The 17112-nt window shown below is 51.3% G+C and overlaps 1 protein-coding gene across 2 annotated transcripts; it reads right to left on the bottom strand.

Moving 5' to 3' along the window:
• Positions 1-7221: 7221 nt before the first annotated feature.
• Flot2 (flotillin 2) lies at positions 7222-14164 on the bottom strand. Of its 2 annotated transcripts, XM_059271272.1 has the most exons (10): positions 13994-14088; positions 12441-12531; positions 11396-11519; positions 10377-10495; positions 10142-10255; positions 9917-10036; positions 9619-9833; positions 9019-9202; positions 8573-8722; positions 7222-8473 (listed from the first exon to the last, which is right to left on the bottom strand). In XM_059271272.1, exons 2-10 carry the CDS (start codon positions 12513-12515, stop codon positions 8435-8437), a joined length of 1140 nt encoding a protein of 379 aa, XP_059127255.1. In that variant the 5' UTR covers positions 12516-12531; positions 13994-14088; the 3' UTR covers positions 7222-8434. The 2 variants fall into 2 exon arrangements, with proteins under 2 accessions (XP_059127255.1, XP_059127256.1); XM_059271273.1 differs by lacking the exon at positions 12441-12531 and having other exon boundaries at positions 13994-14164.
• Positions 14165-17112: the final 2948 nt, after the last annotated feature.

The raw sequence follows: 17112 nt of genomic DNA, 5'->3' as shown, positions 1-17112 counted from the left end.
GATGCAGGGCTCCAGCTCTGCTCTCCAAGACTCCGCACACATGCGTGCTAAGAATTTGGTGGGTCTCATGTGTTTCTGTGGCACCATTTAAGTTTCATGGGCAAGAGAATCAGACCTAAGTTTACCAGTTACCAGTAATGGGATTGATTGTGTGTAGACTGCTTAATTCATCTCCCTGTGCTGCAGTCTGCTTGCTTATAAAAACAAGAATGATGTTAATAGCACCCCCACCCTCCTTGGGCAGATTCAGTGGAAGGATGTGTGGGAAAAGCCCCTGAAGGACACTGGGTTCCTGTCTGTCTTCCATTTCCATTTCCTGAGACTCCACCCACCCACCTATAAATGAGCTACACACCCAGCCCCAGACTTTTCTCTTCTTCCCTCCCTTCCCTTAAAAAAATGAAAAAAAAATGTGTGTGTGTGTGTGTGTGTGTGTGTGTGTGTGTGTGTGTGTTTTGTTTTGAGTAGTCCACAGTAGCCTCATGCTGTAGAAGTGGTTGAGCTGATCTCCAACTTGGGATCTTCCTGCCTCCATCTTCCAAATGCCAGGATTACAAGTATGTCCTCCCACCATGTCCTGGCTACATGGTCTCATGCGGCCTAGGCTGGCCTTGAACTTGTTATATAGCTAAAGATGACTTTGAACTCTTGATCCTCCTGCCTCCTCTCAATTACAGGTATGTGCCACCATACTCAAATCCCAGACCTTCCTGTAAGCCTCCTCTAGTGCTGCTGGTAGCCAGCTCACCCAGCAAGTCTCTGTCTTTCTTTGACTTTTCTGCAGCTTGTGAGCCGTCCATCATGTTACTTGGCTACCCTGACATCACGGACTGTCCATGACTTGAAGCAGAGCTTTCGGCTTGCATGGACAGGAAGTGTGCCTTAGAGTTCTTGCTTGCTTTTAGACCACTGTCCAGGATGGACATAGAGCCAAAGGGAACAGCATGACTTTGAATTTGTCAGGGCCTGAGCTTTACGGACACCTGCTAAGTGGCTCTGGCCCCTGTCCATCATCTTGCAGTTTGGGCTTCTTCATCAAAAACTCCAATCAAAGTGCCCTCTTTTCTATATTCTTGTGAGGTTCAGTGAGATCATAAAGATGGACATTCCTCTCCATCTCTACAGCCTGGCGTGTGTACAATGGAGCTCATCCAAACCAGGCTTCTTCCCTCTGGCTTTGCAATGGGCTTTCCCTGTTCATCTCCAATGCAGCTTGTAGCCGCGGACACCTGTGTTCACTCTCACACCTGCAAAGATGTGTGCATTAGAGTGTGTCTCTTGCACACCTGCTGAGACACATGCGGGAAGAATGGACATTACACTATGACCTCCTCAAGCCTGTTCTGCTCTAAGTTCTTGTTCTCAGGATCAGTAGGGACAGCAGTGTCTATTTATACTCAGGTCATCTCCTCTCTAGTCATTAGTCACAGCCCCGCAGATAGTTATTCAGTAGAGAAAAGCCCCAGAGAGCCTGTGAGTCCCTGTCTTTGAAAGCAAACCCTTCCCGCCGTCAGTAGGAGGCTCTTACCTCCCTCCCTGCTTGCTAGGACAACTTGCCTGCCTCACAGCTGCTCTGGAAGAGATAGGCAGTGTGGGTTATCAGGCCAGAGGAGGCTCCTGATCACAGTTCTCATCCACCCCAGACACAAAGATTCCTGGCCCCTTAACCCTCTCTGTGCCATGCCCTCAGGCTTGGGGCCTGGGAACAGTATGAAGCATGATGAGGCCCTGCTTCATGCAACCTGGAGTCAGGAGCACCAGGAAGTGGGGACAGCAGCATCTAGGAGCCATCTATGAAGTCTATCTGCATAGTGAACCCTCTCCTGCTCTTCACAAGTACATGAAAGCCCACAGTATACTCTGAGAGTATGCACTCTGGGAGTTTTGGTCCTGCTGTCTCCACTTTGGGAGTCCATTGGTCCCATCCCAACCCCAAATCATCTTCACCAGGGCTCTGTCTCCTTGTTCACCACCTTTTCTAGACTACTTCGGTTGTTTCCTCTGACTAGGCAATTATTTTTGACCAATCTAGACCAATTGGCCAATCTAGACCCAGTTGGACTCTATTATGGCACAAAGGCCTAAAAGACATGAGCTTCAAGTCTAGGAGTCTGGGTTCAGGTCCTGGTTCTGGAGCACACACATACTACATCACCTTGTACAAGTCTCTTCCCTTCCATGTGGCTCAGTTTCCTTATCTACTAAACAGGGGCAGCAGTAGTCTATTTTCACACAATCAACTAGAGATTAAAGGAGAAAAACATTTAATTAGAGCCAGAGTGGTGACACACACCTTTGATCCTGAGGCCAGCCTGATCCAGAACAGCCAGGGCTACACTGAGAAACCCTGTCTTAAAAATCCCACAAGACAAACAAACAAACAAAACATTAGTCTTTAGGAATTTGTAGTTTTCTTTTTTTCACAGTTGTTTTAAAAGTTAGTTTTTGAGCTAGGTGTGGTGACATATATTTTTTCTTTCTTTCTTTCTCGTGGTTTTTTTTTTTTTTTTTTTTGCTTTTCTAGACAGGGTTGTAGCCCTGGCTGTCCTGGAACTCACTCTGTAGTCCAGGCTGGCCTCAAACTCACAGATCTGCCTGCCTCTGCCTCCCAAGTGCTGGGATCAAAGGTGTGTGCCACCACTGCCTGGCTGAATTTAGGCATCCTTATTCACAATACTGGTATGAATCTTATTGTACCTACATATATGCATACTTCTGTTAGGTATGGAATGGTTGGAATACGGGATACACAGACACAGACACAGAAACACACAGACACACAGACACAGACACACACAGACACACACACACACACACACACACGAGAGCTATAGTAGTGACTATTCTCCCCTCCATTTCTATGTCTCTTTGAGACAGTGTCTCGGGCTGGAGGCTTGCCTGAACTCCTGCTCTTCCTGCTCCCACCTCCTCCAGAGTGCTTGGAACGTTTGTTCCTTTATGCATTTCTTTCTGTCTTTCTGTGGTATGGGGTGTGAATATGGGGTCTTGTGCATACTAAGCAAAGCATTCTACCACTGAGCTATGGCCCCAATCCCTTCTTTCTGTTTCTCTGATAGGATGTCATGTAATCTAGTCTGGCCTTGAACTTTCTATGTAGCTGAGGCTGGCCTTGAGCTCCTGATCCTTCTGCTTCTACTTACTCCCCAAGTGCTGGGATTTTGGCCTATACCAGCATGGCTGGCTAGGTTTCCTCTCTCTCTCTAGCTAGGGGTTGAACTTGAAGTCTTTGACATTCTTGGCAAATGCTCCATCACTAAGCCGTCTCTTCAACCCTTCAAATTAAAAGTGTAAACAGTGGATAGCTCTGAAGGATCTCTCTTGGATTCTGGGTCTGGATCTTAGGAGTTTGGCTGGGCAGTCTGGTTTGGGTGTCTTTCATCTAGATAGAGCAGAAAGAGCCTGGCCAGGTAGCTCCCTCTCTTCAGGGAGCTCAGAGCCTGCCCTTATGGTCTCTTTACCTAGACTTTGTCATAGAACAAGGACCTTAAGACAGAGCTACAGTCACATGTGGCTTAAAGACAGAGTGGCTTAAAGACACCAGGCTGGTCTTGGTGGCACACAGCTGCAGTTCCCAGAACTGTGGAGGGAAGGGCAAGAGGACCAGAAATTCAAGGCCAGTCTTGCAACATGAGTTCAAGGTCATCCTGGACTACTTGAGACCCTGTCTCCACAAAATAAAATAAAACCAACAGAAAAGAGAGTATTCTAGTCAATAAGACTGGCATCGCCATCTTGTATGACACAGTCTCAGAGAATCTCTTAGAGGTCACATCCTTGTGACCTAAACAGGGAGACCCACCCAAGCAGTCTGAAGGGGAGGCATGGGCTCTATCTTTAGTTAGAAGGACGTCAAAGGCACAGTGTAAGAGGAACATGTGGGATGGAGGATATTCTTCCACTATCTTTGGAAAGGATAATCTGCCACATACATTTTCACTTATCTATTGGCCATTCTGTGGGTGCTCGTGCCAATCATTTTTTTTTTGTATGTAGGGCATCTATTTATTAACAGTGAAAAGGCATTTACCCAAATGTGCCTGTCATTTGTGTGGATTTGTCTACTGAGTTATCTATTACCTCCTTTATTAGTAAAAAATAATAATCTGCTTTGTGGATGCTGGGAGGGTTGTTGTGTTTTAGGAGTTACATGAAACCCTTTTTCTTTTTTTTCTTTCTTTTTTTTTTTTAAAGATTTATTTATTTATTATGTATACAGTATTCTGCCTGCATGATCTCATTACAGATGGTTGTGAGCCACCATGTGGTTGCTGGGAATTGAACTCAGGACCTTTGGAAGAACAGCCAGTGCTCTTAACCACTGAGCCATCTCTCCAGCCCCGAAACCCTTTTTCAAAAGACCAAAAAAATCATGCTATTAAGTTATCATTGACTTGTAAGTGGTCGTTTTTACCCCCCTTTCTCCCTACCTTCTCCCCCCCTTCCCTTCCTTGCATTCAGAGACAGGGTCTCATCGATCCCAGATTGGCCTCCAATTCCTGTGTAGTTGAGAATGACCCAGAACTGCTGATCTTGCCTCCACCCCCGGGGGCTGGGATTACAGGCCTGCACCATTACTAAAGGCTTTAGGTGTGGTGAGATCAAGCCCAAGCTCTGAGCACGCTAGGCAAACACCTCACTCACTGAGCTACATCCCCAGCTCTTCTTCTGAACCAAGGCAGCATTCTATAGCCCAGGCTGGCCTCGGACTTGCCTTGATCCTCTTGCTTGTGTTTCTCCTCAGGCTGGTGATTTCAGGTTGGTTCCATTGTGTTAGTGCAGATGGGATGCAGGCTCTTTGCTAGATAGAGATGTGATAATAACCTGGGTGTACTTGCCTTGTTTTTATAATTTTTTTATCTTTAACATGTTTGAGTGTTTTCTCGCGTGTATGTCTCTGTACCACATGCATATCTGGTCCCCATGGAGGTCAGAAGAGGACATTTGGTTCTCTGGTACTAGAATTAGAGACGGTTGTGAACCACCATGTGGTGTTGGGAACTGAACCAAGAAGTGCTCTTAGAACCTGAGCATCTTTCCTGCACCCCGCCCCCCACAAGTCCCCTTTAAAAAGTTTCTTTTGATGATTGCAGTTACTTTGGTGGTCTAATAAATAGGTTAATTTTTATTATTTTTTTTTTAGGCAGGGTTTAACTCTGTAGTTGAGTCAGGCTTTGAACTTACGTGCCTCGTGAGGGCTGAGATTATAGGCTCAACTTTTTTATTTTTTATTTATTTATTTATTTATTTTTGGTTTTTCGAGACAGGGTTTCTCTGTGTAGCTTTGCGCCTTTCCTGGGACTCACTTGGTAGCCCAGGCTGGCCTCGAACTCACAGAGATCCGCCTGGCTCTGCCTCCCGAGTGCTGGGATTAAAGGCGTGCGCCACCACCGCCCGGCTTTTTTTTGTTTTTTAAGACAGGGTTTCTCTGTGTAGCCTGGTTGTTCTGGAACTCATTCTGTAGTAGACCAGGTTGGTCTAGAACTCAGAGATCCACCTGCCTCTGCCTCCTGAGTACTGGGATTAAAGATGTGCATCACCACTGCCTGGCTCAACTTTTTTTTTTTTTTTTTTTTTTTTTTTTTTAAAGATTTATTTATTACATACATATACAGTATTCTGCCTGCATGTATCCCTGTAGAGCAGAAGAGGGCACCAGATGTCATTACAGATGGTTGTGAGCCACCATGTGGTTGCTGGGAATTGAACTCAGGACCTCTGGAAGAGCAGTCAGTGCTCTTAACCCCTGAGCCATCTCTCCAGCCCTTTTTTTTTTTTTTTTTTAGACTGGATTTCATGTAGCCCAGGCTAGCCATGTAGCTGGTTACGACCTTGAACTCATAATCCTCTTGCCTTTACTTCTTGAGTGACATGACTATAGATCTGTGCCATCAAGCCTTGTTTAGTATTTCTTTAGGCAGGATCTTACCAGGTGGCCCTGGCTGGCCTGAATTTGCTATGTAGAGCAGGCTAGCTTTGAACTCAGAGATCTACCTGCCTCTCCCAGAGTGTTGGGATTAAAGGGCTATGCCAGCACACCTCGAACAGATTAGAATTTTCTAAAAATTTTATTCATTAGTATTGTGTGTGCATGATGTGTAGGGAGGTACACGCATGCAGTAGCATCTGTGGAGAAGTAGAGGACGACTTGTGGAGTCAGTTCTCTCCTCCACCTTTAAGCAGGTTCCTGAGTTGAACTCTGGTAGTTAGGTTTGTATGAAAGCACTTCTACAAGTGAACCATCTCCCCAGCCCCACGTGTGCTGTGTGAGTGTATGTCTGTGTGTGGTATGTGAGTGTGTGAGTGTGGTGTGTGTTGTATGTACATGCTGCAGGTGCATGCAGCCTTGTTGCTCCGCCTTGTTCTTTGGAGAGTTCTCACTGAAGCCCGAACTTCCCTTTTTTGGCTAGGCTGAGTGTCGCAATCCTATCCCTCTCCCACTCTAGCACTGGGGTTACAGGGGTATATGGATGGCTACACTGTTTTTATGTGGGGGCTGGGATCTGAACTCAGGTTCAACAAGTGCTCTGACCCACTGAATCATCTCCCCAGCCCCACTCTTGTCTGCACATTAAGAAACCTTGCTGATGTAGTGGCATACGCCTGTAATCCCAGCACTTGGAAGGCGAAGGCAGAAGGAACCGGAGCTCAAGGTCAGACTTGATTACATAGCAAGTTTGAGACCAGCCTGGGCTACATGAGAACCTGTCTCCAAGCAAAAAACCCACAAATAGCAATTAAAGAATACTGAGGCCTGAGAAGATTATTTATCAACAACAGAATTAAAATTTAAGTTAAAATACAAGCAGCCCTATCAGAGTTCATGCTTTTTTTTTTTTTTTAGATTTATTTATTTATTTTATGTATACAAGCTCAATTGAACTCAGGACCTCTGGAAGAGCAGCCAGTGCTCTTAACCTCTGAGCCATCTCTCCAGCACCAAGTTCATGCTCTTAAGCCTGAGAAGAGAGAGAGAGACCTGGGCTAGAGCAGCTCTGGCAGCGAGCCTGTAACCTGCCCCACCCTCTCCCAGGTCTTGCCTCAGTGCCAAGGTCGGTCTCTACTGAGGGCAAGGCCAGTATAGTGATGCCGCCCAGTGGCTAGGGTAGGCAAGAGCAACCCTGATGCTGATGTGGTTACCTGGGGGGACCCAGTTGGTTCTTGGTTCCTACTCTCTCTCCTCATAGAACACGCAAGGAAAGGTGTGGGCATAAGAGATCTTTATTTTCACCAGAGGGGCCAGGCAGTGGGGCAGTGCAACATCCAAACCCCAGACCAGACATGCAGCATTCACATGCAGAACAGCTACACAGGCTGGGGCGGGGCCAGGAGTGGGGACTGGGACCATGGGACACCCTTGCACCCCTACTAGGAGACTTGGGCACTGGGCTCTTCTGCCACCAATGGTGCAAAGACACAGAAGATTTAGCTGCTTCCCATGGCTGGAACCCCATTGTGCTGGCCAAGAAGAAAATGGCATAGAGTGAGGTTTGGCCAGTCTACAGCACTTGGTTCTCTTAGGGTTGGCACAGCCTTGCCTCCCGGGAGAGCCCATGCCCAGGACAGCATAGCACTAGCAGGAAGAGCTATAGACTTCCCTGTCCCCAACAGAGCTATACATTGACCTCGGAAAGACTTAGTAGAACTGGACTAAGACCCACCCCGCCAATCAAGGACAAGCCAGGGAAGGGGATGTCCCTGAGCACGAGCAGGGCCTCCTAAGGCAGTGGTAAACTGAGGAAGCTGCTATGGACAGGAGGCCTTGCCTCTGTGCCTCTGGGATGCAGGGCAGGGGGGCGGGGATAACAGCAGGCCTGGGGGGGGGCGGTGAAGGGCATTACTCTGGGCCCAATAGGCCATGGCCACTCAAGCCTCAAAGGGCAGGAGTGTGTGGGTTGTGGGCTTCCTGTAACAGAGTTTAGGAAGTTCAGACCAGGAGAAAGGAGAGTGAGTGTCCTACCCAGAACCCTCGCACCCATGCTGGGTTCTGCCAGGGCTAGGGAAGACAGACAGAGACATGTAGAATTGAAGGCACCAGGATTCTGAGGAGCAGTGGGGCCACTCCTTACAGACAGACAGTGATTATGATAAACAACTTCAACTTCAGCTTGAACTATCTGATGTGTGTGGAGGTGAGAAGAAAGGGGGAGAGAAAAAGATAGCCAGAGGAAGAGGCACATATGGCAGAAGAGAAAACACACTAGATGAATGTGGCAGTTGATGTGAGGGTGTGGGAGAGAGAGGAAGAAAAGGCTAACAGGAGAGAAGGGAGGATAGCCAGAGATGGCCTGAACACGCCGCAGTTCTGGTCCCTACAAAATAAGGCACCAGAGTAGTAACGTCCTCGTTGTCCCTGTGATGTTAAGAGGTGCTGGGAAGGTAGGCAGCTGCTGAAGGCCGTGCGTCTGCAGGAGCCTCATACCTGTGCACCAGTGGCATTCTTGATCAGGGGTATCTGCAAGGATGAAAGACCGTATGAGGGCTGCTGCCCTGAACCCATCTGCTGTGCGGTCCCGGGGGCTGTCTAGGGATCCCACCACGGAAAGGTACACACCTTTGAGAGGTCCACACCAGTGAGGGCATGCACAGAGGCAGGCAGTTCTGCTAGCAGCCGGTTCACTTCTGACGTCACCTTGCTGTTGTCCCCACTGAGAACGACAATCTCATCGACTTTGGTCAGCGGGGCGGAGATTTTGGCAGCAATCTAGGAGGTGGGTGTTTGGCGTTTAGACAGTGCCGACTCTGTTCGTCTCTCCTGTACGGCACTTCCCTTTTCTTCTCCATGTCACCCACACCCAAAGCAACCCGGCAGCGAGGGACGGCCACAGAGGTCCATGAGCCTGCGGGAGGGTCCCTGCCTGCCCGCTGAGTGTTTTCATCATACCCTCCAGCAGAGTGTGGATGTTACAGACGGGGCCCAGAGAAATCCTGACACTTGCCCAGTGGTCAAGCAAGGAGACCAGAACTTTGAGTGCAAGCCTGGGTGGGAGGGAGCCTCACCTGGGGAAGGGCCTCCAGCACCAAGGCCATCTTGGCTGCGTCCCCGTACTTCTGGTAGGCCTCAGCCTTAAGCTTCATCCTCTCAGCCTCTGCCTTGCCCATTGCCTCAATGACTGCTGCCTCTGCCTCTCCGATTTTGCGGATCTTCTCAGCTTCTGCTTGTGCCAACAGGACTTGCTTCACCCTGAGGGAGCCCAGGCCACGCAGATCAGTTAGTTAAGAGGTGCTGGGGCTCTCTCGAACCTTACCTGGGGCCCAGCACACCCTCTAGCTCTCTGCTCTGGTGGCTGTTAGGGGCGGGAGACATTTGAAGAGGAAGGCCTGTCTTGCTAGCTCTTGTGGAACACAAGTCACCAGTTCCCAGCTGCAAGTGGGAGGGGCCAACGAGGAGGCCTCTGTGCTGAGCACTATCCCAGATACCCTGGACTCTTAACTTACTGAGGAGTCCTCCAGACAACAAGCCTGGGGGCTTATCTGCTTCACAGAAAGGGGCAGACTTGGGCAAGGGGGTGGCTTAGCTTCCAAGCTGTGGCTGGGAGCATGGAGAACACTGATGGTGGGGCAGCCTGATTAGCCTGCCTGCGGGGCCCAAGTGCTCACTTTTCGCCCTCAGCAATCTGCTGGATGCGGTGGGCCTCTGCCTCTGCAGGGCGGCGCACGGTGGCGATGAGCTCCTTGTCTGTGCGGAGGATCTCCTGGGTCTCCACAGCGATCTGCTTCTTGCGCTGCACTACCTCAATCTCAATCTCTTCCTGCCGGATCTTCTGCTGCTCTCGGGCCCCCTGCAGCTCGTAGGCCAGCTGGGCCTCAGCTGTCTGTAGCAGGAGGATTGGCATGAGACGGTGGACAGCATACCCTGAGGCCTGAGCCCTATGCCTGGGGACCTCGGGCTTCTCACCTTCATGTTGACCTCTTCGCTGAAGGCTGACTTTTGCAACTCAAAGGCTCTCTTGGAGTCAGCAATCTTAGTGTCTGCCATGAACTTCACATCTAGCATCTCCTTCTTGCACTCAGCTTCCTGGGAGTAGCAAGGGGGTGGTGGTGGTGAGGATTAGCTGAGGGACCACAGGGCCATCAACCCTGAGCTCCCAGTCCTGAGGCATGAAAGGGAAAGCCTGCATACCCGGATGCCTGCGTCCCGTTCTGCCTCTGCCACACCAATGTCTGCATCTCTCTGCACCACAGCAGTCTGCGTCTTGCCCAGGGAGCTCAGATAGTCTACTTTGTCATAAACGTCCTACGGAAGGAAGGAGGCACAGTTGTCCCTGGGAACAGTCTTAAGTACAAAGGGTGCCCCTCCTACCAGGCACCCATCTCCCAGATGGACACAAGGGTATAGCCTTCCTAGTACACCTTACCTTGATGGTGAAGCTGAGGATTTCGATGCCCATACGGCCAACATCAGGGGCTGCCACTTCCCGGACCAGCTTGGCAAACTGGTCTCGGTCCTGATAAATCTGTTCCACAGTCAGAGTCCCTGAGGGACAGAAGGAGCATAAACCAATCTCCAGGGACTAGCCAGCTGAGAGAGGGAGGAAGCATTTGAGGGCAAGCCTGAGTGCATGCAAGGGTCAAGCAATATGAGCTGGATCTTCCTGAAGTTCCTTTTCAAGGGTTTAACTCTGAGCTTCCTTGTGTAGGGACCAGGGTGAATGAGCAAACGTGTCCCAAGCGGTACTAGATAGCTGAGCAGTCCGCCACCTGCCACTTCAACACCCTTCCTCCCCAAGTCCCCACTTAAAAAAAAAAATTTTTTTTTTTCTTTTGGTTTTTCAAAACAGAGTTTCTCTGTTTAACTGTGCTGGCTGTCCTGGAATTCTCTCTATAGACCAGGCTGGTCTCGAACTCAGAGATCTGCCTACCTCTGTCTCCCGAGAGCTGGAATTAAAGATGTCCACTTCTACCACCTGGTAATGGTAGCTTTTTAAATTTAATTTTAATTTTTTTGAGACAGAGTCTCTCTGCAGAGTCCCTGGCTGGTCTTGCACTATGTACAGCCTTGATCTCACAGAGATCCAGTTGCCTCTGCCTTTAAAGTGCTGGGATTGAAGGCGTGTACACCACCCACTCCAGCATGTGATGGCTTTTTAAAGAACCTTGGGTTCTAAAGATTGAACACAGGTCCTCTTGCTTGTAGACAAGCACTTTACCAATGCAGCTATTTCCCCAAGCCTATTTTCTTTTCTTTCTAGTGCTGGGGCTCAAACACAGGGCCTTTTGCATGCTAAGCTTCATCACTGAACCACACCTTCAGTCCACCTTGAGTTTGGAAATTAAAAACTTAGAAAATGTTTTAGCTCAAACCTCAGTGGGACAGGCTCCCGGCCCAGCCATGCACATGTTCTGGCCCTGGCTCAGAGGCTGGGCAGGGCCTCACCAAGGATGGAGCGTAGATGCCCTTCCAGGGTCTGTAGGACGACGTTCTTAATGTCCTGCACATGCTTGCCCAGGAACTGTTCACAGGCCACGGCCAGGAGTTCCTTCTCGGTCATGATTTTCACCTGCCAAGGACACAGACAGCTGAGTCAGCTGCAAGGCAGCTAGAGGCCCAGGCCCTGAGCTGCAGAGGCTGGCTGACAGCTGTGCTCCATCCCTCCTTGTCAGACTGCTTGGCCCTGGGGCTGCAAAGGGGGCTTCCGAGACCCCTGAAGGAGAGCGGCACCACCAGGAACTGAGGTTCAGTCTTCCCTGGGGGTCCCAGGTCCTGATCTGGCCCTCTCCCACACCCATTTTCCCACCCTCCAGCCCACTGTTTTCCCACCAGCTCATCCTCTGCAGCCTCGGAAGACCCTCCGGCTTAGAGGCAGGAGTGTGAAAAGGAGAATGAGCAATAAGGACGCATACAGACAAATGGAGTTGGAAAGACCCTAGACAGGGTAGGAGACAGTTCCTCAGGGTGTAAATGACAGTGTCTTTGCCTCTCCAGGTGTTCTGTCAACTCCCTCATCAGAGACAATAACAGGGAGAGAACCTCACTGCCCTGTGAAGCTGAGGGTGGGTTAGGGTGAGACACCCCTCCCAGGCCCCAGCCGAGGTAGATAAGCAGCTCCTAGAATACCCAGAGGCCAGAACTCCTCGGCCTCACAGTCTCTTCCTCTGAGCTACCCAGGGAACAAGGGAGGCCTGAACCCTGGGGTCCGTTGGGTCCTATGCCTGTAAAAAACGAGGGTGGGTTAGTGAGACAGGAGCCCTCAACACTGGTTTGTCTTGAGAGGGCCACTGGGGAGAGAAAGAGTGTCTGTTAGTTTTGCTGGGAGGCCAGTCAGGCCAAGTGGGCATGTTCCAATGATGGTCCTGGTGCAGAGTGACAGGAGTTCTGGAGAGAGACATCCCCTGGCTGCTCTCCTCTCCTCCTCCCCCAAAACCCAGAATGGGGACAAGGCACCTCAATGGACATGCGTGGGGCTGCTGAGTTACTATACCTGGGCGACACCAGTCACAGTTAAAGCTACCCCCTCGGCCGTCTCTACGTCCTCACAGCGGGGCTGCAACGTCATAATCTCTAAGGAAATCCTGCCAAGAAATGCAAAACAGGGACATAGGTCTGGGGGCCCAGGGCTTGGGGTGTGGAAGAGTCCAGTATCTCACTGCTCCGGCCGGGACAGACCAAAGGTCCCGGTAAAGAGGAGTCTTCAGAGGTATGTAGCTGGCTGTGTGTGGAGGGAAGGGAGGGAGGAGGTGGCTCCAGGGGAAGCAGGTAAGTGGGTGACATATGTATACATATGTGTTATGTTGTTATGTTCATCATCCTGGCTTGAATTGTAAGGAAAATCAAGCAAGAAAGAAGAGGCTGTGGTGCTCTGGGGCTGACGGGCACAGGGACAGCCTAGGCTATAGCGGTGTATGTGTGCATGTGTGTTCTAGAACAGAGAGCAGATGCTGGGACCCCAGGCTGTCATGAAGGCTGTGCGTGGGTGTCGCCTGAATGTTCCCCAGGGGTCCCTACTTACTCCCTGGGTCTACTCAGTACCTCAGTATGCCTTAGGAGGCTCTCTAGAAAGCTCTGCCTACTGGGCAGGCATGCTGAGGGTATGCCCACAGCTAGGCCGATATATAAATAACCCTACACTTGCCCCTTGCCAGAGAAGCTGTCTGGCCCTTCTCCCTGGCCACAGGTCATGGCTTGAAGGACACCCTTTGGTATTGGGCCTATGCAGGTTACAGGGAAAACGCAGCCTGGAGTTACACTAGCATATCACCCTTAGAAAGAGCTGTTGTCCCCTAACAATGTGACTCCTCATGTCTTCATTTACCTAAGCTAAAAAGGTCCCGGGGCACTGTCAGAGGTCTCAAGGGTAGCGCTGGTAGAGAAGGAATTACCCTTGCCGAGGGAAGCCTGGACACTACTTGTACCACACAGGGGTACAGACCTCTGTACTGGAGCTGCCTTTGTCTTGGGTGCAGAGGCTAATGGGTGAGGATGTCCTTCCTCGCTAGAGCTGGTGGGACCGGTAAGGAACAAAGTGGGGATGCTGGGTTTTTGCCTGAGAAGACTGCAGGGCAACTTAGTGTTGAGGAAAGGGAAGGGCAAGGTGCTGTTTAAACCTCTCTAGCCTGGGGAGCTACTGGCAACAGCTGGCAGGGGCTTCTGATGGGCACTGCTTCATTCCCAGTTCCTGAAACTAAGACAGTGCACACCAGAGCTGACACACGAAGCAAGGAAGACGGGAATCTGCACGCCACAGAGAAAAACTCTTGGAAATGCTCAGCAGTCTAGCCAAGCTCTGGCTGCATGACAGCCCCTGGGGACCCGACAGAACTTGCAGACCCCGAGTGTTCTCTACCTGTAGCCTTAACGGGGGCAAAGGCAAGGAACCTGAGGGTCTACCTGAATCTACCCTGGCACCTAGAGCAGCAGCAGAGGGCGGGGGGAGGCACACTCTCAGGAGGAGATTCCATCCAGCTTCTGCCTGCCAGGCCCCACAGGGCAGGAAGAGAAGGTTAGACATAAAGGAGGAAGCAGGTGGGTTATTACCTGTGCAACCCCTGTTACGAATAGCGGGACCCCCTCCGACGTCTCAATATTCTCACAGCGACACAGGATGGTCATAACCTCCAGAGACAGTCTGAGGAGCAGCCAGGGGGTAGGGCAAGGTGGGGACAGGAAGGGTAGGAAGGACACAGTAAACACACATCGTGGTTACCAGATAAGCACGGATGCCTGACACACAGGGCATGGTGTGGTGTTCTCAATACATCCACCCACCCCCGCCAGCTCAGTCGAAGGCTGCAAGGAACACAGGAACCCCCCTTGCTGGCCTGAGGCTTTCTAGCCTCTCATCTTGTCCCCACCCCCTCTTCAAGCAGAGCCTGCTGGGCTGGGGAAGAGGTCTGCTAGTGTCCAGAGCCCAGGGGCCTATGCAGAGAGCACCCAGGTTGCAACAATGTCACTTTCCAAGACACTCCTGCTGTGATCTGGGGAACTAGCCTTATCTCCATATCTCCACCCTCCTAACAGGAAAACCTGTTTCCAGAAGTCAGGATGGGGTGGCCACTCTGGGAATTAACAAGCCACAGCAAATACTTAATCCTGTTTGGGGAATGGACCCTCAAGGTTGGGGTTAATATCACTAAAGGCCATTTAGATCAGGAAATCTCAAGGAAAATTTGGAATGTTTGATTGGGAAGGGGGATCTGAGAAGGCTGGGAAAGAAAGAATACTTTGCAAGAAAATTCACAGAGATTGATTGAGTGACGATGGGATGATATTATTTGGAATCCCAAAGTTGGGGATGGGCAAAGAAAAGAGTACTAGTAAAGAAAACAAGTGGGCGGTGGTGGCGCACACCTTTAATCCCAGCACTCGGGAAGCAGAGCAGGTGGATCCCTGAGTTGGAGGCCAGCCTGGGCTACAGACCGAGTTCCAGGACAGCAGGGGTACACAAAGAAACCCGTCTCAACAAACCAACCAACCCAACCAACCAACCAAACAAACAAACAAAAAGAAAAAGATGAAACAAAGTGCCTGTAGGCTGGGAGATTCACTCCAGCTGTGTGCACATGTGCAGGGCAGTGGTACAGGCAGAGGCAGGCTATAGATAGTGTGAATGGGTTCCTTAAACCCAAGGAAGGGCAAGCAGAGGCTGAGAGTGAAGGGGCAGAGGCTGGTGGATGGGGTGGGAAGGCTGGGGAGGGACAGGCTGCTCTCACAGCTGCAGCCTGGGGGCTCTGGCCATGCAGATGTGCAAAGGTTGCCTTCAGTTGATCCTTCATACTGGCACCCCCTGGCCCAGAGGACTTTTGACATTTTTTTTCAGTGCTGGGTCTGGAACCCAGGGCCTTGAACATGCTGGACAAATACTAAACCACTTCACTCCACCCTGACCTGGCTCAGACAGGACCCAGCAGAGGCCTTCTTCTGGGAAAGGAGGGAGGAGAAGGAAGAAGAGGGAAGGGAGGGAGGGGAGAGGAAGGGGAGGGAGGGAGGGAGGGAGGGAGGAAGGGAGGGAGGAGGGAGGGAGGCGAGGGAGGGAGGGAGGGAGGGGAGAGGAAGGGAGGGAGGGAGGGAGGGAGGGAGGGAGGGGAGAGGAAGGGAGGGGAGGGGAGAGGAAGGGAGGGAGGGAGGGAGGGAGGGAGGGAGGGGAGAGGAAGGGAGGGAGGGGAGAGGAAGGGAGGGAGGGAGGGAGGGAGGGAGGGAGGGAGGGAAGGGAGAGGAGGGAGGGAGGGAGGAGGGAGGAGGGAGGGAGGGAGGGAGGAAGGGAGGGAGGGAGGGAGGGAGGGAGGGAGGGGAGAGGAAGGGAGGGAGGGAGGGAGGGAGGGAGGGAGGGAGGGAGGGAGGGGAGAGGAAGGGAGGGAGGAGGGAGGGAGGGAGGAAGGGAGGGAGGGAGGGAGGGAGGGAGGGAGGGAGGGAGGGGAGAGGAAGGGAGGAGGGAGGGAGGGAGGAGGGAGGGAGGGGAGAGGGAGGGAGGGAGGGGAGAGGGAGGGAGGGAGGGGATGGGAGGGAGGGAGGGAGGCTGCAGCTCAGATGCCAGAAGTAGAATCCCTCAGGTAAGGAAAGAGCTATCACATAAGGGCCTCGGGAATATAGAGGATGCTGCAGCGAAGAAAAGCCAGAGGATTCACCTGCCTTGAAGAAGGATGGCCAGCATCACAGCTGGGTGACCGACACCCACCAGCTGTGCAAAGTTCTCCAAAAGGGAGGCTGAGTTACATGCCTGATTCTTCTTTCTTTTTAAAGACTTTTACATTTTATTTTTACGTCTAGAAGTGTCTGCCTGCATGTATGACTGTGTACCGTGCGTGCCTGCTTCCCAAGGAGGTCAGAAGAGGGCATCAGACCCCTTGGACTGGGAGTTACAGACAGTTGTGAGCGGCTATGTGGGTGGTTAGGATTGAACCTGGGTCCTCTGCAAGAGCAATAAGTGTTCCTTTATGTTCTTTACCACCAAGCCAAGCCTCCAGACCCACTCCCCTTCTGTTTAGAGTCTACAGCCTAGCCTGTTAGTCAAGAACTCTCCGTACCCCAATTCTGTGTTGAACTTCAGGTCTAGTCTCTTGAGTTGGCCACCACACTAGGTTAGAGGCCTCTGCTCTGACCCAGAAGGCTCCTGCCAGGCTAGGGAAATAAAGGTAGCAGCTACGGAGATGTCCCACACGTGGCTGAGAAGGGGCTAACTCAGAAAGGGGGAAAGAGGGAGGAGGCTGCAGGTGAAGCCTGCTCACCCAGAGGGAGCATGGTGAACTTGAGGTCCGCTCTGACCTCCCTACCTGCTGTCTGTCAGGGACACTTAGCCTTCCTGTCTTGGAGCTCTGCTCCCTGGGGTAAGGAGGAGGAGACCTGAGATGGAGAGAACAGGAACGCACGGCCATTGCCTCAGCAACAGCTAGCCGTACAGGACCAATCTCTGGCCGGGTCTAGCTGTCTGGGCCTGGTGTGTGGGTGTCCTTTGGAGGGTGTTCCCATGCCTTCTGGCAGGCTAGCTGATCCAGCCAGGTGTGCCTAGGACTCTCTGAAGTGGAAACTGTGGCTGATTATGACATTGATGGTCTTGGGAGAGAAGAAGTCCCTCAGGATCCCCTTAGGTAGCAAAAATAGAGTAAAGGGGAAGACAGGAGAGTGGGAGGGGGTTACTGGGAATCAGTGATGTTAGAAAA

Source organism: Peromyscus eremicus, chromosome 8a (genome assembly GCF_949786415.1).
Source record: "Peromyscus eremicus chromosome 8a, PerEre_H2_v1, whole genome shotgun sequence".
Taxonomy (NCBI): domain Eukaryota; kingdom Metazoa; phylum Chordata; class Mammalia; order Rodentia; family Cricetidae; genus Peromyscus; species Peromyscus eremicus.
This window is presented reverse-complemented; position numbering and strand designations above follow the sequence as displayed.